At 43.1% G+C, this 27,490-nt stretch overlaps 2 protein-coding genes across 2 annotated transcripts; one reads left to right on the top strand and one right to left on the bottom strand.

The window, feature by feature from the left end:
- Nucleotides 1-787: 787 nt before the first annotated feature.
- Nucleotides 788-23,895, bottom strand: GPN1 (GPN-loop GTPase 1). Its single transcript, XM_047782378.1, has 14 exons — nucleotides 23,731-23,895; nucleotides 22,952-23,045; nucleotides 20,372-20,411; nucleotides 19,523-19,589; nucleotides 18,504-18,541; nucleotides 14,193-14,271; nucleotides 13,892-13,986; nucleotides 12,483-12,528; nucleotides 11,963-12,109; nucleotides 10,360-10,442; nucleotides 9,035-9,074; nucleotides 8,356-8,446; nucleotides 3,541-3,648; nucleotides 788-1,465 (listed from the first exon to the last, which is right to left on the bottom strand). Exons 1-14 carry the CDS (start codon nucleotides 23,839-23,841, stop codon nucleotides 1,380-1,382), a joined length of 1,125 nt encoding a protein of 374 aa, XP_047638334.1. The 5' UTR covers nucleotides 23,842-23,895; the 3' UTR covers nucleotides 788-1,379.
- CCDC121 (coiled-coil domain containing 121) lies at nucleotides 23,879-27,490 on the top strand. Its single transcript, XM_047782373.1, has 2 exons — nucleotides 23,879-24,519; nucleotides 25,254-27,490. Exons 1-2 carry the CDS (start codon nucleotides 24,020-24,022, stop codon nucleotides 26,203-26,205), a joined length of 1,452 nt encoding a protein of 483 aa, XP_047638329.1. The 5' UTR covers nucleotides 23,879-24,019; the 3' UTR covers nucleotides 26,206-27,490.

The raw sequence follows: 27,490 nt of genomic DNA on the forward strand, positions 1-27,490 counted from the left end.
TAAGGGAAAGAAAAAAATTGACATCTGACATCAGCATGTATTTACTGTGCAGATGGTTCCTATGAAGAGGCTCAAGTTTTTACACCGGTGGTATTCGTTTAAAATAGAGTATTAAAATTAATACTTCATGGTAAAACAAAATACTTTTATTTTTAGAATGTTTAAATTGGAAGAGAGGCACCAGATGGTCCTTGTCCTGGTTGGGGTACTCTGATAAAGCAGGCCATGTGAGCATTGATACCTGAGATTCACTTGGCCTGGAGTTAGTTGCGTTACAGCAGTGTTCTCAAGCTTAGCATGCATCAGAATCCCCTGGAGGCCTTGTTAAACCAGATCGGTAGGCCCCACCCCCACAATTTTTCTGTTTTAGGTCCTGAGTGTCCTATTCGTAGTAACTCCTCAGGTGATGCTGATGCTTCTGGTCCAGAGACCACACTTTGAGAACCACTGAACTGGAATACAGGTTAGGCAGGGATAAAATTCCTTAAGAGAAATGTAGTATGTTTTTAGAAAGATACTATGAAGAATGTGGAGGCTGAGCAAACCTTTTTACCAGGGCTATTATGTATGGAACGTGCACCTGACCCAAATCCATGGCCTTTGAGTAAATCACTAAAGATACTCTGCATTGTAAGTTCAAGTTCAAGGGCCTGGCTTTGGACCTGGTTACTAGGTGTGTGTACATGGAACTTTAGTAAACATCATGTGGCTTTAAACCTCTCTTTTGAACAGAAGACTATCCTCAATAATTTTAATTGAAATTATGACAAGGAGGCTTACAACAAAGTTAAAATTAAAAACTTTTTATCCAAGTCACCATTGAAAGTAAAATTCTTACTCATTATGTTTGCCCACTTTTTTCAATGAACCCAGTGTTCTATAATAAGCTACTCAGTGTGAGACACATTTCATACCAACGTTGACTGGTTGCCAAGGAGACTCCACCGCCACCCTGGACACACTCCTGTTTTCCATTTCCCTTTCTGCTGAAAGGAGGGGAACTCATGGTGTGGATTCAAAGGCGAGATGCTGAGAAGTAGAGGGAGGCCATAGATCCAGCCTACTAAGTTCTCTCTCTGCTCCATCCATCAGCAGCAAAAGCATGTGAGTTCAAATGATAAAACTTGCAGTTTTAGCCTTAAAAGGGTATCAGCATCCAAAAACAGAATATCCTTCCTTGCAGAAATCCAAGGGAAAGGCCAAGGGAATCAGCATCTACCTGCCAGGTCCAAACTGTATTCTATCCTCAGCTTCATCTGAGTCAGGAGCTATCACTGATAAGAGAAACTGCTATTCTGAACAAAACCGTCCTCTATAGTAGCTCCCAACCAGAGATAAGGATAGTTCCTGCACAGTTTCAAGATTTTGTACTTTACAAACTACTTGTTGTTTCTCTTCCAGTACTGTGCCATTGACTCTTGCATAAAATTCTGGAATGCTGGCTCTTCACGGCTTTCCTCTGTAACTGCAAGGAAAAAAAGGTCATTCTTTTCACACTCTCTCCATTAGGTAGATTAAAGCTGCTGCCACCCATCCATCAGGAATACTACATTAGACCTTTGAACAACACTGGTTTGATCCAATAGTAACTACTACAGTATTATACAATCTGCAGAACCACAGACACAGAGGGCCAACATAAGTTTTATGGGGATTTTCAACTACAAGGATGGTGGGTATTCCTAACCCCCAGGTTGTTCAAGGGTCAACTATACTCTAAGACTATAAATTCACTTCTCCCAGAAAGGAATTATCTCCCAGAAGGTTCTATTTATCATATTACCAAAAATGTACAATTTCTTTAAGTGGGGAGAATACCTTCTTCATAAAGCAACTAACATGAGGTCCCACTCCTACATATTTTTAACTGAGAGAAGTGAAAACCTATGTCCATACAGACCTATTAATGAATGTTTACAGCAGCTTTATTCATAATAGCTAAAACTTGGAGAGTCAATCAGCTGGTAAATGGACAAACAAAAATACGTCCGCATAATGGAATTACTACTCAGCCATAAGAAAGAACATGTTACTGATAGGTGCAACAAGATAATGGATCACAAAAGACTTAACACTGAGTGAAAAAAATCAAATTAAGTTCTGTGATTTCACTTATATGACATTCTGGAAAAGGCAAAATTATAGAAACAAAAATCAGATCAGTGGTTTCCAAGAACTAGTGTGATGGAAGGGACTGAATGAAAAATGGACATGAGCAAACTTTAGGGTGATGGATTCTTGATTACATTTCTTAGTTAGGATGGTGATTATAAGACCATATATATGTATTAAAATTCATCAAACTTACACTTTAAAAGGGTGGAATTTGTAAATTATACCTCAATAAGTTTTATTAAATGGGGGCAATTTACATTTTAGCATTAAAGAGAGGTTTGCTCCTGGGCACAGCTAGGACGCAGAAGGGCTGTTTTAATAAACAGATTCTGGAAGTTACCATTGCAGCTCAGTGGTAATGAACCCAACTGGTATCCATTAGGTTGTGGGTTTGATCCCTGGCCTCACTCAATGTGTTAAGGACCCAGTGTTGACATGAGCTGTGGTGTAGGTCACAGAATCAGCTTGGATCCTGTGTTGGTGTGGCGTAGGTCTAATTTGACCCCTAGCCTGGGAACTTCTATATGCGGTTGGTGTGACCCTAAAAAGAAAAAAAAGAAATAGATTCGGTCCACAGTCAATAAAATTATGCCAAGTGGAAGCCTTTTGAGTTTCCAGAGCCACTCAGTCCTCAATGTTATGATTCCTTCTGACTGGTTTAGGTCTAGTGAGGCCTCTTTTTTTTTTTTTTCCTTTGGCCACAACCCCAGCATCCATCAGTTCCCAGGCCCAGGGACTGAACCTGTACATAGCAGTGACCTGAGCCACAGCAATAACAAACACCAGGAGTTCCTATCTTAGCACAGTGGAAGCGAATCCAATTAGGAACCATGAGGTTGTGGGTTTGATCCCTGGCCTCGCTCAGTGGGTTGAGGATCCAGCGTTGCCATGAGCTGTGGTGTAGGCTGCAGATGCAGTTCGGATCTGGCATTGCTACAGCCCTTACATAGGCCTGTAGCAGTGTCTCCAATTAGACCCCTAGCCTGGGAACCTCCATGTGCCGTGGGTGCGGCCCTAAAAAGACAAAACGCAAAAAAACAAACAAACAAAAAAAAACACAAACCCACAAAATAACAACACTAGATTCTTAACCTACTGAGCCAATGAGGAACTTTTTGTATTCTTTTGTATTCTTAAAACAATAATTAAACAATCCTGAATTCCTCAAATTGAGTTAGGACCTAAAAATGAGAAGACACAAGACTAATAAAAGGCAGTATCCAGCTCCATGTGAACCATTCAGTAGGAAGGCCAGGACTCTCAATATACGGAACTCTTGCCTGGTGCTGTTCCCTTTACCATTTCCTCTCTCCCGCATTACTGGCTACATGGATAAGGTCTTCCGGCATCAACCGGAAGTTCCCAGGCAAACAATGAGGAGAAGCATCTGTTCTGTTTTCATGAGCCATCTCAGCCACCTCTCACCTCTGTGGTCAATATCATCAGTATCACTGTCAGCTTCCTCATCCTCTTCATCTAAGGTTCCACGAGTTAAGATCAAGTCAGATGGGTCCAACATAGGAGATGAGCTGCCTACAGAGAAAACACCTATCAGTAGCATGCCATGAACATAGGCCTCCTCAAAAGAGTGATTTTAAGTCAGTAAGTAACTGATTAAAAATTGGCAGGATGGGAATTCCTGCTATGGCTCAGCAGAAACAAATCTGACTAGTAACCATGAGGATGCAGGTTCGACCCCTCACTCAGTGGGTGAAGGACCCAGCGTGGCCATGAGCTGTGGTGTAAGTGGCAGATTCGGCTCAGATACAGCATTGCTGTGGCTGTGATGCAGGCCAGCAGATGTGGCTCCAATTCGACCCCTAGCCTGGGAACCTCCATATGCTGCAGATGCGGCCCTAAAAAGATAAAAAAATAAAATGTCCTTTTATAAAAAAAAATTGGCAGGATGAAAGTGGTCATGATCAAATATAAGATTTTATTTTATTTTATTTTATTTTTTTTGTCTTTTGTTGTTGTTGCTATTTCTTGGGCCGCTCCCGCAGCATATGGAGGTTCCCAGGCTAGGGGTTGAATCGGAGCTGTAGCCACCGGCCTACGCCAGAGCCACAGCAACATGGGATCCGAGCCGCGTCTGCAACCTACACCACAGCTCACGGCAACGCCAGATCGTTAACCCACTGAGCAAGGGCAGGGACCGAACCTGCAACCTCATGGTTCCTAGTCGGATTCGTTAACCACTGCGCCACGACGGGAACTCCCAAATATAAGATTTTATCTCTTCTAAATGTAGTGTTAATACCACTTAACATTTCTGCACTAGTTTATTTCACAAAGTGCTTTCATGAGGCCAACAACCCAAGAGGTCTCATTTTTAAGTTAAGGAAAATAACTTCCAAGTAGCTTATCGTAGTAGTAATATCATTTGTTTTCACTAGCTCTCACCTTGGAAGAGCTATAGCTTTTCCTATGAAGGCTTAAGACATTTGAGCAGACCCAGTGTGCTGGTGAGTCAAAGGTAAATGTGTGGAGCTTCCTGGTGGAAATTTTAGTTCAGAGAGAGTCTGATGAGAATAGAGGGTGAAATGATAAAGGAGCCAAGGTATTATTCAAGCAAAAGAGGGGGGAAAATGGAAAGTCAAATGTATTAATTGAGGAAATTCCCTACTCAGGGAAACTGAATAAGAGCTGATCTCCAATGATCAGGAAAAAGTCTAATCAAAGTAATTCTTGGGCCGTGGATTCAGCCCATGGGGATTGGTTTCTATGAGAACCTAAAACCAAGCCATGTAACCTAAAGCCATGAGAGGTCATGGCCACTCCCTCTTCAGGAGCCTAAAAAGTTACGTAAAGCTCAGCTGGGAAACAAGGGTGGCCAATAACAGCAACATCAAGAGGCAGAGATCTCAAGGGGCCAGAGCCTTGAAAAAGGACGATGACACGATGTGCTGACAGTCAGTGCTTCATTCTGTGCCCAACTAAGAACTGTGCAACTTTACCTGTGATTTTCTGCAAACAATTTACTCCCTTAACCTTTAACAGGCTATCCAAGTACATTGGACCCTTTGCACCAAATTGAACATTTGCCATTTCAGGTATCCATGAGTGATTCCCAAGGACCACAGCACAAAGACGTTTATGTTGCTGAGAACTGCAACAAAGATGGCACAGGCAAGCTCATTTAACTGGTAATCCCAGCCAGGGTCCAGCATATCCTCCTCCAAATGGCTTTGCTATTCCCTACTAGACATATAACAATAGCTGTCATGAACAGAAGTTCACTGCATTAAAGACTAGTCCACCAATGACTGGGTGGGTAGGTGGGTATATATTAAATTTGAGCATGAACCTAGGAACCCCTAGGCAATCGACGACAAAACTAACTCAAACAATAAAAAAAACCAGTAAATTTAACAAATTTAACAAAACTTACATGAGGAAAATACTCCTGAAAGACACAAAAATAGACCTGACAAATATGAACACATTCATTGTTCTCAGGAAGAGTCAACATCATAGAGATGTCAACTATTTAATTAATGAGCAAATATAATACAATCCCAATATAAATACTAAAGAGCTTTTTTTAGCAAGCCATGTTAAGTTGATACTAAAGGTCATATGGAAAAATAAACATGCAAGAATAATCAGGGAAATACTAAAAAAAACTCTGAGGAGGACTAGCCCTACTAGATATTAAAACATACTATAAAGCTTCTACATAATTAAAGCAGCATAGTATAGGCACACGGTCTAGAAGAATAAAATAGGTAATCCAGAAATATATCCAAGTACATATGAAACTTGGGTTACAGCTCCTCACTGGGACAAAGGTAGACTTTTTAATAAGTCATGTGGGTACAACTATTTATGAAAAAGGTAACAGAGACCTCACACCATACCCGGGAATAAATTCTAAATGGATCAAAGATCCAAATGTAGAAAAATAAAACCATATAAATACTATAATACAATCGGAATGAATGCCTCTTAAACAGGTGTAGGCAAAGGATTCTCAACCATGACTCAAAACCAGGTGCAATAAAATATAAATAAATTTGACTACATCAAAACAAAACAAAACAGTAACTGTTGCATGGCAAAACACCACCATGAACAAAGAGTCATAGGGCAACTGACAAACAGGGAGAGAATATCTGCAACATGTATCAGAGAAAAATGGAGACTATCCCTACCTAGAATAAGGGATATTAAAACTGGTGTGTGAACATTTGAAAACCCAAAGGGCCTTTATTAATCAAAGCCTCACCCCACAAAATACTTATCATGAAGGAGAAAATAACTTTATGATGAAAAACCTAGCAGACACCACTTGAAGTAAGTGACCAAAGACAAATCTTCATCATGTGCCTAGTGACATGATACATGGAAAAAACACAACTTCACATCTGTAAAGTTCTGTTAAAAAGGAGCCACCTGAATCAAATCATGAGGAAACATCAAGCCCAAACTGAGTCACATTTTGTACAAGGTATAAGTCCCATACACTTCAAAAGTACCAATGTTGGAGTTCCTGTCGTAGCGCAGTGGAAACGAATCTGACTAGGAACCACGAGGTGGTGGGTTCTATCCCTGGCTCACTCAGTGAGTTAAGGATCCGGCATTGCTGTGAGCTGTGGCATAGGTCACAGAAGCAGCTTGGATCCTGAGTTGCTGTGCCTGTGGTGTAAGCCAGCAGCTGCAGCTCTGATTCGACCCCTAGCCTGCAAACATCCATATGCTGCGGGTGTGGCCCTAAAAACAAAACAAAACAAAACAAAACAAAACAAAAAATACCAGTCATGAAATGCAAACACACACTAAGGAGCTGTTCTAGATTAAAGGAAAATAAGGAGTTCCCGTTGTGGCGCAGTGGTTAACAAATCCGACTAGGAACCATGAGGTTGCGGGTTCGATCACTGGCCTTACTCAGTGGGTTAAGGATCCGGCGTTGCCGTGAGCTGTGGTGTAGGTTGCAGATGCAGCTCGGATCCCACACTGCTATGGCTCTGGCGTAGGCCAGTGGCTACAGCTCCGATTTGACCCCTAGCCTGGGAACCTCCATATGCCGCAACTGCGGCCCAAAAAAATGGCAAAAAGACAAAAAAAAAAAGGAAAATAAGAGACATGACAACTAAATGCAACACAGATCCAGGATTTTCTCCTACTATAAAGGGCAAATGGCCACATGTAAATAAGGTTTATACATTATGTAATAGTAATGTGTCAATATTAATTTCCTAATTTTTTTTTTATCTTTTTAGGGCCACACCTGAGGCATATGCAAGTTTTCAGGTTAGGGGTCGAATAGGAGCTGCAGCTGCCGGCCTATACCACAGTGACAGTAACTCAGGTCTGTGACCTACACCACAGCTCCTGGCAATGCCAGATCCTTAACCCACTGAGCAAGGCCGGGGATTAAATCTGCATCCTCATGGATACTAGTCGGGTTCAGTTCCGCTGAGTCACATCGGGAACTCCTAATTTCCTAATTTTTGATAACTGCAATGAGGGTATAGAAAATAATACCCCTGGAAGTAACTAGCAGGTTATGAACCTAATTAGTATCTGTGAGGATATAGGTTCAATCCCTGACAATGCTCAGTGGGATAAGGATCTGGTGTTGTGGTGAGCTATGAGGTAGGTCGCAGACCCGGCCCAGATCCCACGTTGCTGTGGCTGTGGTGTAGGCTGGCAGCTACAGCTCCAATTCAAACCCCTAGCCTGGGAACTTCCCTATGCTGCACGTGTGGCCCTAAAAAGCAAAAAAAAAAAAAAAAGAATAATAATAATAATAAATAAAAATAACAAAGTAGATATCAAGTATCTTGCCAAAGTACACCAAAAACTACCTGAAGAGAAAGAATCCAAAGTGATATAGCTGTATACAACTTTCAGGGGGTTGCCTTTCTAAATCATTATATACATATATAAAAAATATAAACATAGATAAATGTGATATGATATACATACACAGTGAATTCCTCTTTAACACAGGTGCTAGATATAGCTATGTCCATATGCATATACCTACATCTGTACACTTTAAAAATGTCAGCATCATGGAAATACAAAAACAATGGATTCATTCATGACTAAAGGAGACCAAGAGACAACTAAACATAATGCAGATCTAGGATTTACCTAAATCAGTTAACCAACAGGCAGATACATTTCCTTTATCCTTTTCTCTCTCTCTCCCTTAAATATAAATACCTACCTACTAAGTGGAAGTAAGTGTACCCTCCTCTTAGTTCCTAACACCAAAAGACTGTTTGGTACCTGTGGCGGTCCCTGTGTCCAGGGCTATAGAGCCCATATCTTTCTGAAGGCGTTCCAGTTGCTCTTTCTGCTGCTGGCTTTGTGCATTGGCCTATGTACACAGAGAAAAATATCATCATATCAAAAAAGGAGGTCCGCATAAGATGCTAGGCTTCTCACTGGAGATGACAAACTGTACATATACTAAAAGCTACTTAAACACTGAGACAGACAAAGGATGGATGATATGGGGACTGAAATACTGAGCAGGGCCCAGATTAGCAGAAGTTCATTGCGGAGGGTTCTGCAGACCGCATTAAATGTTTCAGAAACTGGACACGAAAACGCTAAATAGACACAGCAAGAAGGCTCAGTGATCAGTTCACTGAAGCCAAAAGGGACAGGACACCTGATCATCTGGTATAAGAGCTGTGAACCACCTCTCTATTCTTTTTTTTTTTTGTCATTTTAGGGCCCCACCCGCTGCATAGGGAGGTTCCCAGGCTAGGGGTCTAATCCGACCTGTAGCTGCTGGCCTAGGCTGTAGCTGCAGCCAGACCCGAGCCACACCTATGACCTACACCACAGCTCACGGCAATGCCAGAACCTTAACCCACTGAGCGAGGACAGAAGGATTAGTGCATAGTTTGAGGTGGTTTTTTCAGTGGCCCTAAAATACACAAACAGCCTCCTCTCTTACCAGTGATTTCTTCAGACGTTCATATTCAGGACGATACTCTCTGGAAAGAGAAACACTTTCTAAATCCCTTTGATTAATAAACTATCGTGCCCACCCCTACATCGATTATATTTCGTAGTACTGTGACAATAACAAAAGATCTTATGTCACCAAACAACAGATATAACAAGTCTTAATCACTAAGATTCTATCCCTAAGGAATTAAATGCCAAGATGCCTGCCCCTCACCCTGAAATGAGCAAAGAGACAAAAGACCAACTGCTGAGCTGAAAAGATCAACTCTGGAAAGACCATGACCAATGAGTTCATCATTCATTTGGGTAAATATGAGTAAAAGAAACTAAGCCTGTTGGGCTCAGGAAGCCCGATATATAATTATGTGGGTTTACCTGGGGCAACAATGAAAAGATACAGAAAAGCGTCTATCCTGAAGCTTTGATAACACACCAAAAAAAAACCAAAAACAAACAACAAACAAAAAAAACACCTTGTCTCACAGATAAAATACTGTGTCTGAAAAACCACAATGTGGCTATTAGGATTCTGCTAAGTACAGAGTTTGCTAAAAGCAGCCAATTATCAGGCCTAAGGAAAGTGCACTGACTAGGAGCGCTGACTCCACTTTCCTTTAGATAATGGAACTCCAGTATTCACCATGACAAAAATTCTAACAATCGCTTGTTAAGAAATATGCTTACTATGTGTGAGCAATTGTGCTTGATGCTTTAGATAGACTTTCTCAAATAATCCTCACAATGACCTTAGCAATAAATGCTATTATCTCTTTTCTACAAATGATGAAAACTTCCTAAGGTTACTCCCTTATCCAGTGGGAAAAAAGAAATCTAACTGATGTCTATCTGACTCCAAATCCTGTGTTCCTGACCAAGGGTCGACCAATATGGCAAACAGCCCAGCCAAATCCAGTCCACTGCCTATTTCCATAAAGTTTTACTGGAACACAACCACGGCCACTTGTTTAGGAATTGTCTGTAGTTGCTTTTGCACTACAATGATAGAGTTGAGTAGTTGCAACAGCATGGCCCAAAAAGCCTAAAATATCGACTGACTTTTTACAAAACAATGTCTGATGACTCCTGCTCTTCATCATTTAATACAGTGAATTCAGATTTTATATTCCTATTTTTTTAAAAACTTAACAGGGACTTGTTATCCCTAAGTGTGGTCAGATCCAGAACACATCTGCATGGCAAATAGAATATAAACATTATGAAAACCAAAATATTTTGCCTGGCAAAACTGCTATCATATCAGAATTGTGGGTGACTAAAAATGCCATCAGTAGAATGTTCCTATATCCTCACCTCTCATATTCTTCCGCGGCACTGGCGACTTGCACGAAGAATTCATCTAAGCCTGTACCCAGCACAGCAGACACACCCACCACCTGCCAAAAGCATCATTAATTTCACTGGGGAAACAACTGCATATTGTTAAACTGTGTACATTTTTTGGCCCAGTTTCATAAAATCTTCATAAACGAGATTGGATACTTTAAGAAATCTCTGGCAAAGAATGAAGCTAAAAGAAGAAAAAACAGCATGCCTACTCTAAAGTCAAGGAAATAGGTCTATGAGAAACAGAAAACTGAAAAAGATAATTAGGACCAAGCAAGGAGCACTTCTTTTTATCTATTCCCTATCAAATCAAACCAGTCTGTTTTCTATTAAAAAATCAGTATCTCAATGTCTTTACTTGGGCAATTAACATATTCCCTGCCACGCAAGCTCACTTTTGCTTACACAAATTTTACCCTTCCTTCAAAGCACATCCATATATACTGTATCCCCCAAAATCTCTCATTTCAAAAGTGATCTACCCACTCAACCCCGCCATCACCAGGTCCAACCTGTAATCTTTCTTAAGATATCACAATATATGTTACTACAATATATCATGTTTCAACTCTGTGTTTAGCCCGTCTCTCCTAAGTAGACCACAAATCTCTAAGGGTAGGATCCCTATCATAAAACCTTCAGGGGCTTTTTTTGGTTTTGTTTTTGGGTTTTTTTTTTTTTTTTTTTTTTTGCTTTCTTGGCCCACACCTGCAGCATATGGAAGTTCCCGGGCTAGGGGTCAAATCAGACCTGCAGCTGCCAGCCTACACCACAACCATAGCAACACGGGATCCGAGCCGCACCTGCGACCTATACCACGGCTCACAGCAACACTGGATCTTTAACCCACTGAGTGAGGACAGGGCTTGAACCCACACCCTCATGGATACTAGTCAGGTTTGTAACCCACTGAGTCACGACAGGAACTCCAACTTCTAGTCTTTTATAAGCAATGCCTTAAAAACTTTTCAAGAGGGGAGTTCCTGCCATGGTGCAGTCGTTAACGAATCTGACTAGGAACCATGAGGTTGCAGGTTTGATCCCTGGCCTCGCTCAGTGGGTTAAGGATCCCGCGTTGCCGTGAGCTGTGGTGTAGGTCACAGACGCAGCTCGGATCTCACGTTGCTGTGGCTGTGGTGTGGGCTGGCGGCTACAGCTCCGATTTGACCCCTAGCCTGGGAACCTCCATATGCCATGGGAGCGGCCCTAGAAAAGGCAAAAAAACCCAAAAAAAAAAAAAAAAACACTTTTCAAAAGGTAATGAACTACCTTTCCTTTTTCTTATTTTTCAGCTGTATCTGCAACATATGGAAGATCCCAGGCCAGAGATCAAACCCAAGCCACAGCTGTGGCCCACACTACAGCTGTGGCAACACCAGGTCACACTGTGTTAGGCCAGGGATTGAACCCACACCTCCACAGCAACCCAAGCCACTGCAGTTGGATTCTTAACCCACTGCGCCACAGCAGGAACTCCTGAACTTCCTTTCTAAAACAGGTTCAAAGGCAGCCCTTTGGGTCAAGAGGTTATCTGGAGAGAGTGACGGCATAAGCAGGAGAGACAGTTTACCCTGAGTGAGCTGTAAAACTCATCTAACACCAGGCTCATTGAACGAGTCAGGTTACTGACGTATGTAGTCTCTTGATTCAAGGCATCTTGGAAAGCCTCAAAATCCTGCATCCATTCCACTGCAAAGCTGTGATCAATGATGTCAGTCTGTAGCAGAGAGAAGTCAACTATCAGCAACCAGAAATGAGATCAGACAATGGAAAAAAAACTTTTTAAGTAAGTGGTGACAGCAAAGAGCAATCATTCATATATTTTCTTTATCTGCTTCCCCTGTTTCCTCTTCCACTCCAACAAGCCACTAACTCTACCAGGCCCAAAATTACTTTGGAAAAGAATCGGTGATAAATATTCATTCAATTTGATTGAATCCATTTCCTAGCAGTGCTCATGACTTTGCTTCAGGTTAGTGTGAATCTGTCTCCAGCATCTGAAATAATCCTTCTCACCTACCCAAACTTCTAATAACACAAAGTTCTGATGAAAAAGAAATATTCAGTCACAACAGGAAGAATCTACTTACTTTATTCATGACCACAATAAAAGGCAGCTTGGTTTTGTACAAGATGCTGAAAATCAAACATCAAGGCATTATTAGTAAAAGCACTTAAGCTCTTGCTTGCCTGTGAGCCGTCTGATGGAACTGAGTTCAGATTCTAAATACAGGTATCGATTCTTACACAGCACTCACATTTTCTCCCCTCCTAAGCAGGAAACCACCACCACCATCAAGCAAACAACACACGTACACACACTCTCTCTCAGAGTAATAATGCTTTAGTACTGATCCTGTGTGTGTTGTTTACCAAAAAATTGTGCTTTTTTTAAGGGCCACACTCTAGGCATATGGAAGTTCCCAGGCTGGGGCTTGAATCAGAGCTGTAGCTGCTGGCCTACACCATAGCCATAGCAACTCGGGATCCACTCGCGCTGTGCAACCTAGATCCTTAACCCACTGAGTGAGGCCAGGGATCAAACCCACATCCTCATGGATACTAGTCAGGGTCATTACCACTAAGCCATGATGGGAACTCCAAATAATTGTCTTTTAAACAATTAATATGAAGACAAAATCATACCATCAAACATTAGATTCTATTTGGACTAAGATTTCTTGTGTCTAACAGGAAGGGACATTCCTTGTCATATCAGAAGAGACAAGTCAGGGAGTTCCCGTTGTGGCACAGCAGAAATGAATCCAACTAGGAACCATGAGGTTGCGGGTTCGAAACCTGGCCTCACTCAGTGGGTTAACGATCCGGCGTTGCCGTGAGCTTGGATCCCCCATTGCTGTGCCGGCAGCTGTAGCTCCGATTAGACTCCTAGCCTGGGAATCTCCATATGCATGGATGTGACACTAAAAAAAAAAAAAAAAAAGAAGAAGAGACAAGTCAGGGTGACTACTTTTGCATACTCCCAAAATAAAATTCAGTGTTAATAATGGCCTGCTTTGCTCCTCGGTCTAATGCACTAACATAGGCTAGTGAAACATGTCTTTCCCCTCCTAATGGCACCACCACACTTAGGGAAACACGTACATTTAGAATTATGGATGAATGTTTTTATTCACAGTCTTTCCTCATGTTATAATTTCACTCTTCCTATCACAACACAGAAAAAAAAAAAAGCACTTAGACCAGGGGACTCTAATCTATTCAGAACTGGATTTCTTTCAACTGGGGACACCTACCAGAGGGTTCACATTCATTCATCACCGACTCTGTAACAAACAAGGGAGGAGGATGAGAAGGTGCTGTTAGAGAGTACCAGTGGTATACGTGCTTCTTTTCCCTCCCCAACCCAGAGCCACTAAAGGCAGTGGCGAATCTGAATGAGTACAAATCTAGGGGCAAGGACTCAGCACTGAACAATGAAGGAAAAACGGAGACGTCGCACTTTGACATAACACTGTGCCCAGCCATGATGAATTACCTGCAGGCATAGAGCATATTGGACATGAAGGTCACTGGGTTGGTACTTCGAGAAGTGTCCATTACATAAATGACAATCGTTGGAAACGAGGATGCCTAAAGCCACAAAACAATCAAAGCTTTAGTCAGACAGATTTTTGACCTATCCCCAAACTCTTTTCCTACCTTCCGTCGCAAGGAAAAACCGCATGAGCAGGCGTGCAGAGCGCTATGTCTCTATCCCTAGGATCCCAGGCCATAAGTAGAAGCGTCTCCTGTCTGGCTCTCTACCTACTCTCTATACCAAGTCCTCGAATACTCACCAGGGCCTCAGTGATGATTGTCCCAGAAGCTGACCAGGTGAACACTTCAATCTGTCCAGGTGTGTCAATTAAGACATACCTGTGTCAAAAAAGACCATTAACAAAGTTTTTATTTATACATTCTCAAAGATATTCCATCCCACAAAACAGGAACATCCAGAAGTTCCCTTGCGGTACAGCAGGTTAAGGATCCGGTGTTGTCACTGCAGTGGCTCAGGTCATTGCTGTGGCACAAGTTCAATCCCTGGCCCAGGAACATCCATATGCCTCAGGCATAGTCAAAAAAAAGAAACCAACAAACATTAACATCAGGTTATTGAAGATTGATATAACCTCCTCATACTGCTCAGTCTCCTTTTTTCCCATTGCCCTTAAAGTGCACACCCCCTCCCCCCAGGCTTTGTTCAATGTCCAATGTTCAGGCCAATTGGCAGGGGCAGCAAATGATCACAGAGAAAACGCACAGTTTAGAAACACACTGCATTAAAATGAGAGGTAAGGGGAGTTCGCTGGTGGCTCAGTAGGTTAAGGATCTGGTGTTGTCACTGCTGTGGCGAGGGTTTGATCGCTGGCCCGGGACCTCTCACATGCCACGGGTATGGCCAAAAAAATTTTTTGACATGGCAGATAAGCAAAACCAGAGTAGAAATCTCTCAGGAAACAAACCAGTTACTTAGGGTGCCAGTGAAGAAAAATGGAGGGGAAGGAGGAAGAATAGGAAAGCAATAACTAAAAGAAGAGGGTCTCTTCCTGCGGGGATGAATCGTTCTAAAACTGATTGTGATGACAGCTATACAATTCTGCAACGATACTAAAAGCCAAAGCATTGTACAATTTAAATGCGTAAAATGTATGGAATATAAACTATATCTCAATAAAGCTGTTTTTAAGAGCACAGATTGAAGATTCCCTTGTGGCACAGAGGGTTAAGGATCCAGCATTGTCACTGCAGTGGTTTCAGTCACTGCCATAGCATACGTTCAATCCCTGGCCTAGGAACTACCACATGCAGTGGCTATGGCCAAAAAAAAAAAGGCAAAGACCCACACATTATGCGGACAATTAACTGACAACAAAGGAGCCAAGAACATACAATGGAGAAAGGAAAGCCTCTTTGAGAAATGATGCTGAAAAACAGAGACACATGCTAGGAAATGAAACTAGACCACTCCAGACACAAAAATTAATTCAAATGGAATGAAAGACTTGAATCTAACACCTGAAAGCATTAACTTCCTGGAAGAAAACACAGGTGGTAAGCTCACTGACATCTGTCTTAGTAAAGTTTTTGTGGGTCTGACTCCAAAGGCAAGGAAATCAAAAGCAAAAAGAAGCAAGTGGGACTACAGCAAATGAAAAAGCTTCTGCATGGCAAAGAAAATCATAATCAATACTAGGAGTTCCCGTTGTGGCCCAGTGGATTAAGAACCCAACAGTCTCCATGAGGATGTAGGTTCAATCCCTGGCCTGGTTCAGTGGGTCTGAATATGTAGACATTTCTCCAAAGAAGACATACAGATGGCCAACAGGCACATGAAAAGATAACAATCACTAATTATTAGGGAAATGCAAATCAAAACCACAATGAAATTATCACTTCACACCTGTTAGAATGGCTCTTATCAAACAGATAAATAACAAGTGCTGAATAGGATGTAGAAAAAAGGAAACTGTCATACACTGTTGGTAGGAATATAAACTGGTGCAGCTTCTATGAAAAACAGTAGGAAGATTCCTTTAAAAATTAAGAATGGGGAGTTCCCATCGTGGCACAGTGGTTAACGAATCTGACTAGGAACTATGAGGTCGCAGGTTCGGTCCCTGGCCTTGCTCAGTGGGTTAAAGGATCTGGTGTTGCCGTGAGCTGTGGTGTAGGTTGCAGATGTGGCTCCCACATTGCTGTGCCTCTGGCGTAGGCTGGTGGCTACAGCTCCGATTAGACCCCTAGCCTGGGAACCTCCATGTGCCGTGGGAGCGGCCCAAGAAATGGCAAAAAGACAAAAAAAAAAATTAAGAATGGGGGGAGTTCCCTTTATGGCTCAGCAGTAATGAACCCAAGTAATATCTTAGAGACACTATAGATCCAATGATTCCACTTCTGAGTACTTATCCAAAGAATATAAAAACACTAATTAGAAAAAATATAAGATATACATATTTGGATAAAAAAACCACACTAATTATTAGAAATAAACAAATGCACCCCTATGTTCAATGCAGCATTATGCGCAATAGCAAAGATAGGGAAGCAGCCAAAGTGTCTACCAATGAATGAATGGATAAAGAAGATGTAGTTTATACACAATGGAATGCTATTTAGATACATAAAAAAAAAGAGAGAATAAAATCTTGCTATTTGTGACAACACAGATGAACCAGATAGTATTAGGCTAAGTAAAAATAAGTCAGAAGGAAAAGGACAACTATCATGTGATTTCACTCATACATGGAATAATTTGAAAAAGAAAGGAAAGAAAGAAATGGAAGGAAAGGAATGGGGGCGGGGGAACCCCACCAACCCATCAAAAGAAAGCTCACAGATAACAAACTGGTGGTTATGAGAGGACAAAGTGGCTGTGGGTGGACAGAAGGGATGAAGAAGATCAACTGTATGAGGACAGATGGTAACGGGACACTTGGGGGTGACCACTGTGCAATGTACACAGAGGTCAAATTATGTGCACCTGAAACTTCCTTTTTAAAAAAAAAGGCAAAAAATTTGAATAAACATGTCTCCACTTCTCCAAATATATACCAATGGCCAAGAAGTACACTAAACGAGGCTCAACATAATTAATCATTTAAGAAATACGTATCAGGGAGTTCCTGTCGTGGCGCAGTGGTTAACAAATCCGACTAGGAACCATGAGGTTGCGGGTTCGGTCCCTGCCCTTGCTCAGTGGGTTAACGATCCGGCGTTGCCGTGAGCTGTGGTGTAGGTCGCAGATGCGGCTCGGATCCCGCGTTGCTGTGGCTCTGGCGTAGGCTGGTGGCTACAGCTCCGATTCAACCCCTAGCCTGGGAACCTCCATATGCCGCGGGAGCGGCCCAAGAAATAGCAACAACAACAACAACAACAAAAAAAGACAAAAGGCAAAAAAAAAAAAGAAATATGTATCAAAACCACAATGTAATACTACTTCCCACCCACTAAGATGCTCCCAATCAAAAACAACAAGTACTGACAAGGATGTATGGAAATTGGAACCCTCAATACACTGCTGGTGAGGATGTAAATGGTACCTGCAGCCACCAGGAGCTTGGAGGAAAGGAGACCCCGGAGACCGCTAATGAGCAGGGTGTTTCTCTTGGAGAGGATGAAAAATGATCTGAAAGTATGTCATTCTGATCAACACACAACTTCTGTGACTATGCTAAAAACCACCAAATTATGTATTTTATTTTATTTTATTTTGCTTTTTCAGGGCCACGCGTGTGGTATATAGAAGTTCCTAGGCGAGGGGTCGAATCGGAACTGCAGCTACCAGCCTACACCACAGTCACAGCAACATGGGATCCAAGGCACGTCTATGACCTACACCACGGCTCATGGCAATGCTGGATCCTTGACCTACTGAGCAGGGCCAGGGATCGATCCCAAGCCCTTGTGGATACTCACTGGGTTCTTAACCTGATAAGCCACAAAGGGAACGCCCTGATACTTTTTAAATTAAAAAATATTCTCTCCAAATCATGTAAATTATATTAATTTTAGCAAGGATTAGAAAGATATTTCAGAGACTTTAATGCCTACAATCAAGAGAAGGCAAGTGGATAAGTGAATGAGTCCACATTCACTTACCTCCTAAGAAGCCAGGAACATATTCCAACATGACTGGGGGTGGGATACTATTACATTGAGCTCTACACTGTAGAGCATCTTTTTTTTCTTCCTTTTTTCTTTTCACAGCCGCACCTGCGGCATATGGAAGTTCCTGGGCTAGGGGTAGAATTGGAGCTGCAGCTGCCAGCCTGTGCCACAGGCACAGCAACGCAGGATCTGAGCTGTTTCTGCAACCTACGCCGCAGCTTGCAGGCAACACCAGATCCTTAACCCATTTAGCAAGGCCAGAGATTGAATCCACATTTCTACATACGCTGTGTCAGATTCTTACCCCAATGAACCACAACAAGAACTCCTACACTGTAAAGCATCTTAACTGTCTTCTTGCCCCCGATTTTTTCAGTTAACATAGTTTCATCTCAAATTATACCCTTTCAGAATTTGACAGTATCCCCAAATAACTTCAAAAAACTGAGAAACATTAGAACTACAAAGTATTAAACACGCATTAGACTGAAACCACTCACTTAGATGTGTTCTGGGCCTTCTCAATGAATTTCATCACCTAAAAGAAAAAAAATGCCAATTACAACAGGATCCAAGTTCAACAAGAAAATCACAGGGCTCTTTCCAGAGTGGCCCACCTCTTAGGCATCATAAACCACTGATTCTCTATGTTCTCCACCTGAGGATACCAACTAACATGCTCAGGGAACCAAAGAAACACAGCCACATCTGCAGACCCACAACATTCTGGAACACAGGGCAAAAACCTCAGGAGTTAAGATTTGATCACTGTCAGTAACAAGTTAACAGCCTGTCTCATTAAGTGAAATCAGGGTAAAAAATTAATGGTTGCAAAACACTTTGGGTTTTTTGTTTGTCTTTTTTTTTTCTTTTTCAGCTGCACCCTCAGCATATGGAAGTTCTTGAGCCAAGGATCAAATCCAAGCCATAGCTGTAACCTATGCCACAGCTGCGGCAATGCCGGATCCTTAAACCCACTGTGTCACAGAAGGAACTCCTCCAAAAGACTCTTAAGGAAGTAGAATGTCACAGAGAAAACCTAACAGATGACAACTACTTGTCACAAGTAAAAAGCCCATTATTGTTTCATGCCTCCATCTCACTCCCCATCCCTCCACCTTACCCTCAGGGTAATACTGCAAGCCAACAACAGTTCCAGAAGAGAACCCAGGGAGTTCCCGCTGTGGCGCTACAGGATCAATGGTGTCTCTGTAGTGTCAGGACGCAGGTTTGATCCCCAGCCCAGTGCTGATTCCTGGCCTGGGAACTTCATATGCCACGGAGTAGCCAAAAAAAAAAAAAAAGAGAGAAGCCAGGCCTCTTGGGTGTCTGTTTTACTGGCTGCTGCAATTGTTCATTGTGAAGTCTCTCACAGCCTCCTTCTCTGTCCATCACAACGCCTCCTTATGCTCTATACTGACATGCAGCTGGATTGCCCTTCTTTCCCAGTGTGGTCAAGCTAAGGCATTTAAGAGTCACAGGTTTTGACACAGCCACGTCTATGTAAATAAAGACATACCTGATCAAATCTGGTAGCAAAGAGATTGAGTGAGGTCACTATGCCGCCATTCGGTCCAAGTCCATACCTAGACACTAAGTTGAGGATTTAAACTGCTTATAGATCAGTTTAAGTGATAAAGTTCGTATCTAGATAATCTGGCACCCAAAAAAGCACATTACATTAATGTTCCATTGACTAGTATGTACCACAAAATCTTACTTAACCCCATTGAGAAACATTCATTATTGACATCTTGCTCATTCATTGGTAACATTTAGGGATGGCCATGCAAAATGGAACCAAAATGGAACAGAGAGATGTGTCAGGCAGTGACAGCCTGGTGGCATTAACCATGAAAATCATCTCTATACCACCCCTTGTACTGGTCTTCCTACTCATTAAACCACCCGTGGATTAGAATTAGTCTTCTTACCTAGACTTACCTACAAGAAAAGTCAGTCAATTCACACAGCAAATGGACTAAGAGTTGATCCTACTAATCTTTGAGTTTCCCAGTCTAAGAAGATGATGGCCAATGGATGTATGAACCAAGACAATATTATCTTCTAGGACCCAGACACACCCCCAGCCAGCCTCTCATTCTCCATGCTCTCTAATTACAGCAGCCTGCTGTTTGAGACAATGGCAGAAAATGGAACTCACAAGCTGAGCGAGGATTTCTAATCACCTATAATGCCTCTCCCCATATTCATCCTCCCTCCTCTCCATAAAATTACTTGAACGCGATCAAGTGCTTTTACTGGCATATTTCACAAAGAAAGGCACAAACACTTTTTCAAAGCCACACAATATTCGGACTGTAACTAGCCAGGGATGAGCCAACCAAGCAGATGTGGAAAAGGATACTGTTTCATGACTTCTTTATACTTCACAGTGTCACGAATATCTGGGGGGGAAAAAAAGAAAGAATGAGCTGGAATTTAGCACATAAGAAACAATACAGGAGTTCCCATCGTGGATCAGTGGTTAACGAATCTGACTAGGAACAATGAGGTTGCGGGTTCGATCCCTGGCCTTGCTCAGTGGGTTAAGGATCCGGAGTTGCCGTGAGCTGTGGTGTAGGTCACAGATGCGGCTCAGATCCCTAGTTGTTGTGGCTCTGACGTAGGCCAGTGGCTACAGCTCTGATTTGACCCCTGGCCTGGGAATCTCCATGGGCCGCAGGAGCAGCCCAAGAAATGGCAAAAAGACAAAAAAAAAAAAAAGAAAGAAAAAGAAAAAGAAACAATACAGTTTAAGACTCTCCATCCATAATATCTAAGCCAACAGACCTCTCAAGTCATCTCTGCTTTCTCTGAGGAAACAAATCAGTTTCTCTCTTAGCACCCGAGTTACTTTTCAAATCTGTTTTCTAAATTTTCAAGCTAAGGGAGTTCCCGTCGTGGCTCAGTGGTTAACGAATCTGACTAGGAACCAAGAGGTTGCAGGTTCGATCCCCGGCCTTGCTCAGTGGGTTAAGAATCCGGCATTGCCATGAGCTGTGGTGTAGGTCACAGATGCAGCTCGGATCCCACGTAGCTGTGGCTGTGGCATAGGCCAGCAGCTACAGCTGCAATTGGACCCCTAGCCTGGGAACCTCCATATGCCGTGGATGTGGCCCTAGAAAAGGCAAAAAGACAAAAAAAATAATAGAATAAATTTTCAAGCTAAGATCACAGAATTATGATAATCAAAGAAGTAAGATCAGGAGGAAACTAGGAGGACAGAAGGTATCCTCTAAGTAACTTCCCTCCCACCAAGAAACTGAAACTAGCTTTTGAGGCTTCTGTTGTCAGTACTATCTTCTAGCAATTTCTCCAGCTTCACACTGGTTCCCTTCCTTACAACCAAGGATAACTGCTAAGTAACTGCCAATAAAAATGTTAGGCTAGGAGTTCTCTCAAGCTACAGTAAGGATGGTCTGAGACAAGGAGAAAAGTTATATACAATTTAAACACCTACTGACCATATTCATAGAAAAGGGGAGCTAAATCAAGAAAAAAGGTTTATTTCCTTACTCTTCGTTTACTGATAACAAAAGTAATACAGATAATATTTTTATAAAGGTTGGAGTTCCCATTGTGACACAGTGGAAGCGGATCTGACTAGGAACCATGAGGTTGTGGGTTTGATCCCTGGCCTCGCTCAGTGGGTTAAGGATCTGGTGTTGCTGTGAGCTGTGGTGTAGGTCACAGACACGGCTCAGATCCCTCATTGCCTTGGCTGTGGCCTAGGCCGGCAGCTGTAGTTCTGATTCGACCCCTAGCCTGGGAACCTCCATATGCCATGGAAGCAGCCTGGAAAAGGCAAAAAGACCAAAAAAAAAAAAAGTACTAACTTCCGGTGCTAACATGAATAAATGCTAGGGATTTATACACACAACGTTATAAATGTAATGAGCGCTGTTCTACACTATAAATGAAAGTTGCTAAGAGTTCTCATTCACAAGGAAAACAAACTTTTTTTCTATTTCTTTAATTTTGTATCTATATGAGATGATAAATGTTCACTAAACTATGGTAATCACTTTAGGAGTATGTAAATCAAATCATTATGCTGTACAACTTCATCATATACAATGCTGCATATCAATTATACCTCAATAAAATCAGAAAAAAATTATGTGGATGGAATTTAAAATTTTAAAAATTGATCTGTCCAGTAATATCTAACCAAACCTATCTAGCAGTCAGCAGACCTTCTCCATCAACTATTAGAGTTCCATCCTTTAAGTGAAACGATGGGAACTTTTTTTTCCCAAAACTCTTCCCATAATGATTTCTGCTTCTTAATACAAAGTTTTCCTTTATCAGCACTGGAGTACAAGCTTAACAGAATTAAAAAGAAACCAGTAGGGAAAAGCCTAATACCCAGGAATAGTCTGTGGAGATCAGGATGCCTAGATCCTATCAAGAATCAGGACTCTGCATCATATCCACTCTTAATCTTTTTTATAGTCAAGTCTGATGATAACAGGGAGGGAACGTCTCAGCACAACAATGCATACAGGCATATTTACACACATTTCTCCATGTAACTTTGAAAGCAAACTACTGCAGTAAGCAAATTACTGTTCAAGACACTCATGCTCCAAAACTGGAAGAAACTATAAAAACAAGGTTTATGTATCAGAGCCTGCTGAAGGATTTACAGCTTAGAAGCCAAAGGACTGACTTTCTGTCACTTCATTTTCCCAAATAACCATAGTCTGACACCCTAAAGTCAAAGAGAGGTAATGAAAATGGTAGGTGATAAGGAAAGAAATTTAGAAAGGGGGAAGGAGTAAACAAAGAGAAAATGATCATCGGGAAGAAGCCTAAGGATGCTAGCAAATCCAAGGGAAATGCTAGACAACATCAAAAATGAAAGCATTTAAGCCTGATGGATAGGCTGACAGTTTTCCACTCTCTGAGAAACTTCACACAAGTTCTGGTACAGTTTACTCACCAATATTGGCAGGAAAGGGAACTTCATGCACAGCTGGGTCCAGGTTGATCACATAAGGTGGAGAGCCTTGACTATGCAGATGTCCGGTGAGCCTCTGCAGAGATATGGAGAGAGGGATAGACTGAGACCAAGAGGCATGATACAGAACCAAGAGAGAACTCCCACCCCTCTATCCAACTTACCAGAGGAATTTTGCACTTGCATTTCCCTCTACCTTAAATATCCACCTCTGATCTCCACCTCCAACAATCACTCTCAGTTGAATGCAACGTTTCTTCATCACACATCGTACTCTCCATCAAGTATTGACTAGGGGGTCGGGGGGGACGACGGGGTTTCCATATCTCCCACAAAACTTAAATTCCACTTAAGCGGGAACCTTGTTACTTCATTTCCGCTGTATCCCCAGTGCCTGACACACAGGAGGCATCCCAGATAGAATTCTTTAGGAATCTACACCGAAAGCCTGTGTGCTAGCACTGTATTACCTGCCAGGATTCCTTGTAAGCCTCTGCCTTTGAGGAGTTGGCCGACAAGACAATTCCAAGTACGGTCATACCTCGTAGGCACTGAGGGTGCGCAGAAAGAGGCTAAATGAACCCAAGTGAGGATCTGAGAAGGGTTCACCAAGGAAGGAACGGAGTTGCTGGCAAGACCCTAAAAGCCTGGCGCCGGTACCCTCCAACTCCCCAGAGATCTCCCTCCCTTTCTCCCTGGTCTTACGCCCGCCACAGACAACTTCCACCGCGCCCCTACTCCGCCCGCGCCGTGTAGGTCACCTGTACAAAGGTGGTTTTCCCAGACCCCGCCATTCCCAGCACCAACAGGCACGCCGGAGCCCGGGGACCCCCGGAAGCTTGCGGCTCCGTGGCAGCTTCGGGCGCAGCCATCTTGCTCCTGGCTCCGCCCACTCGACCATAGAGACGGTCGTAGCTAGAGAGACTCCCGCGAGGTTCGGGACGCTGAATGAGACTAGAACCGAACCGAACCGAAGCAAACCCAACCGGCCCGGGAGGGCAGGACCAAGGGGAGAGACGTGCGCCTTAGTGTCTTTCCGTCCGGACCCGGATGGGGGCCCAACTAGGGACAGAGACGGGGAGGTGGAGACACTGGGACGACAACTGGAAGGGGTCAGCCCCAGAGCAGCTCACCGTCGTCGGGCGAGGCCTGCTAAGGACACAGCTGCGGACCCCAGGCGGGTGGGAGGACAGGGGACCCCCGGGCTCACACAGTACGAGAGTCAAGAGAGGGCGTTTTCCTGCCGAACCCCTGCGAGCAGGAAACCGAGCCGCGGGAGAACCAGCCGCTAGGGCTGGTCCGGCAGCCGAGGAGGTTAAGCGGCTCAGAGCTGGACAGGCCAGGACCCGGGCTGTATGCGAGCCCCGGAGTTGCTGGGCCGCTCCGAGACCTCAAGAGACCCGTCGGGAGAAACTGGGGAAGCCCTCTGGGCTGCGACGCGGTGTCCGCGTGTCGCCGGCCCCCGGCTCTAGCGCTGGCTCCCTGACGGCCTCCCCAAAGGAGCTGCGCCGAGGCTTGGGGGAGGAACGTTTGGTTGCCGAGTTTGTCAAGTAGGTACTAAAGGAGCGCATCCCTCCCCTCAAGCGCCTTGGGCACCCGGAAAGGTGGTGGAAGAGCCGAGCCCTATGCCCTAACTCCCGACCGGACAGGTGGCTTCTGCGGCCCTTCAGAGCGCCTGTAGTGTGCAGTTAAGCCTTGAGATCTGGGTTTCAAGCCCAGGTTCTGCCACCCGCTGGCGGTGTATACTGTGGCCAGGTCACTTAAGTTCTCTAAACCTGTTCTCTCCTCTTTATATTTGAGATTCTACCTCGCAGGGTTGCGGTGAAGGCGTAGTGTGGGTTGTAAACTACACTCTCACGTCTTTACCCGTAGTCCTATTCCCGGTGCCTTGTGAGAGGAACATCATAGGTGCTCCCAAATATTTGCTTTTTATTGTTGTTTGTCTTTTCTAGGGCCGAAGCCCTGGCATATGGACGTTCCCAGGCTAGGGGTCTAATAGGAGCTGTAGCTGCCAGCGTACGCCACAGCCACGGCAATGCCAGATCCGAGCCACGTCGGTGACCTACACCACAGCTCACAGCAACGCTGGATCCTTAACCCACTGAGCGAGGCCAGGGATGGAACCCACAACCTCATGGTTCCCAGTCGGATTCGTTAACCCCTGAACCATGACGGGAACTCCAGGGCTCCCAAGTATTTGGGATATGGAGGTACAGATGTGCATTTTTAAGATTCTTTCCTAACTTTTCCTGATGGGGGAATGTCTCGCTTGTTCTTCCTTCAGATTGGCTGAGGACTCCAGTAGTTCCCTTCAACCAGATCTTCGCTTCCTAAATAATTTTCTCAAGCCAGAGAAGCTAACAAAGAGAGAGAAGAGGTTTAAAGAAAAGGCAATAGTAGAAATGATGAAGCTGGACAAGCAAATCAAAGAAACTCAAATCCGGCTAGAACCTATAATGGGGGATACTAGGCAGCTGCTTGCAGAAAAGGCACATGTCAAGAAGGAAAACCAGTTCTTTCTGGAATACCTGACCAAGCAAACAGAGGAGTGTAAACAGCGAATTGAAAAGCTGTGGAACGACTATTTACACCAAAGTGGGGAGATTGAACAAAAGAGACAAGAATTAGCCTCTAAATATGCAAAGAAAAAATCAGAGCTTAAAACAGAGCTCCTGCAGAAGGAAAAGATCCTGTCCAACTTGAATCAGCAGTTGGAGGCAATGAGGGACATTTCCATAGTAAAGGAGAACCAGGAGAGAGAAATTCGGACACTGCAGCAGGAGATAAAGAAAACCCAGGCTGAGACAGCTGCAAAGAAACAGGCTGTACTGGTCCAGTTCTTCCAGGAAAAAGCATTACTGGAGGCACAACTGAGCGAGCTAGACGCAAGGCAGTTGGGAAAGAGACCAACAAAGGAGCTGAACAGCAAGAACCAGGCCTTAGAGAAGGCAGCAAAGCAGTATGCTTCCGAGTTCCATGGTAGCATCAACAAACAGCACCAGCGGTTACGGAAGGAACTACCACAGCTAATTCAGAAATGCCAGAAGTTGGAGGCTACTCACAGCCATTTAAAGCAGCAGCAGCTGCTGCTGCAGCAGGAGCAGTGGTACCTGGAATCCTTAATCCGGGGAAGGCAACGACTCCAAGAAAGGCGTAATCCATGCCCAAGACAGGGTGCTCCAAAGACCACACTGAACCCTGCCCTAGGCACCAAGTCAAGGATGCATCCAAAGTAATTTCTGAAATAACACTAAGTCAGGACTAGAACAAGGGTTTTTAGGTGCTGCATAACATAAACCTGGTTAGGAAGCCTTTGGGATCTCAGGTTGCTGTGGTAAAATAGCCACCATGATGTGTTAATGTGAAGGATTAGGTGCTTTTCCCAGCAGTGGTGCTAGATTATTTACTAAACTGGCTTCCCTTAGAGTTAGGTTTTTCTTTAATTAGGTCTTGGTAATAAACAGGTTCTTCCTCACATCTCCAGATAACCCCGTATCATTTGCCGAAAATCCACACGTGGAAGAAACTAACTACCTTAAGAGAACCACCTTGAGGAAGTGAGAGGAAAACAGTTGTGTGATGTGTTTCACCTATAGCTAAATTAGGTTTCTTTATAGAAAAAGCCCCCCTGCCCCAAAGTATAGCATTTCAGATGGTTACTTTCTGCTTTCTGCTCCATAAACAACCAACCTCAGTGTAACCTCACTCCTTTGGCCACCTTCGCAGACAAAGGCAAGGTGTTTTTAAGCTCTTTGTAAAGTCTGTGCTCGTGATCAGTTGGCTGCTTCTGTAGTTTCCTATGATTGAAAAATACTCTAGTAACAGCAAGTGTAATAAGCCCTAGAATGACTTTCTCTCTGATGCTCAACCCATACAATTTTAGCTTTGTGTGAACTGAGAAGATAGGATGTATGCATACCTGGTCAGTTTTCTGTGGAGAAATATCTCTAGCCTGAATGAGGTGACTGAATGCTTCTGCCTGTTTTAGGAAACTATATCAAAAGAAAGTTTTCATATATTTGGAGAACTTTTAAAAGAGTCTTTTGCCATCTCTTTCCCCAGCAACATCCTAAATTCTAAGATGACATGTAAGATGATAAAACATTCGCTAGAGTACCTTCACTTTAGGTCTCTTATTACATTTTCTTACAACATAGGCAGTTATTAGTCCTTTTGTTATTCACATTACCCTATATTTATGCCCCTTCAGTAGAACTAGGAATAGTATTTTAAACTAGTATTGACCTTTAGGGCACTTAGGACATACTGATGGTTAGATCAGAGGCTTCTTCAAATACTAAATTCTGGTACAGAAATATAGCCTCATATGTTTACATTGCTCCTCTATGAGAAAACAATCAATTTTATGTTTTCCAGAAATTGTCGGTGATGAAAAACTTCATCATAATTTTCCCAGATTTGTTTTCTTCATATGTAAAATGAATTCTTGTACATTTAGATTCCAAAAAGGATTCTGCCTCAATGTGCCTTTAACTTTTAGCTTTAACAATTTTTCTGTTT

This window comes from Phacochoerus africanus, chromosome 5, assembly GCF_016906955.1.
Source record: "Phacochoerus africanus isolate WHEZ1 chromosome 5, ROS_Pafr_v1, whole genome shotgun sequence".
NCBI classification, from domain to species: Eukaryota; Metazoa; Chordata; class Mammalia; order Artiodactyla; family Suidae; genus Phacochoerus; species Phacochoerus africanus.

What these genes read in the sequence shown, in the direction of transcription:
- CCDC121 (XM_047782373.1), top strand. Translation starts at nt 24,020, where the DNA reads ATGGGGGCCCAACTAGGGACAGAGACGGGGAGGTGGAGACACTGGGAC. An exon ending in TTGGTTGCCGAGTTTGTCAA is followed by an intron (nt 24,520 to 25,253) that starts GTAGGTACTAAA and finishes TTCTTCCTTCAG; the next exon opens with ATTGGCTGAGGACTCCAGTA.
- GPN1 (XM_047782378.1), bottom strand. Translation starts at nt 23,841, where the DNA reads ATGGCTGCGCCCGAAGCTGCCACGGAGCCGCAAGCTTCCGGGGGTCCC. An exon ending in TATAAAGAAGTCATGAAACA is followed by an intron (nt 19,590 to 20,371) that starts GTATCCTTTTCC and finishes CTTAGTGTCTAG; the next exon opens with GTATGGACTTGGACCGAATG. An exon ending in AGTTTTACAGCTCACTCAGG is followed by an intron (nt 10,443 to 11,962) that starts GTAAACTGTCTC and finishes TGCTTTTGGCAG; the next exon opens with GTGGTGGGTGTGTCTGCTGT.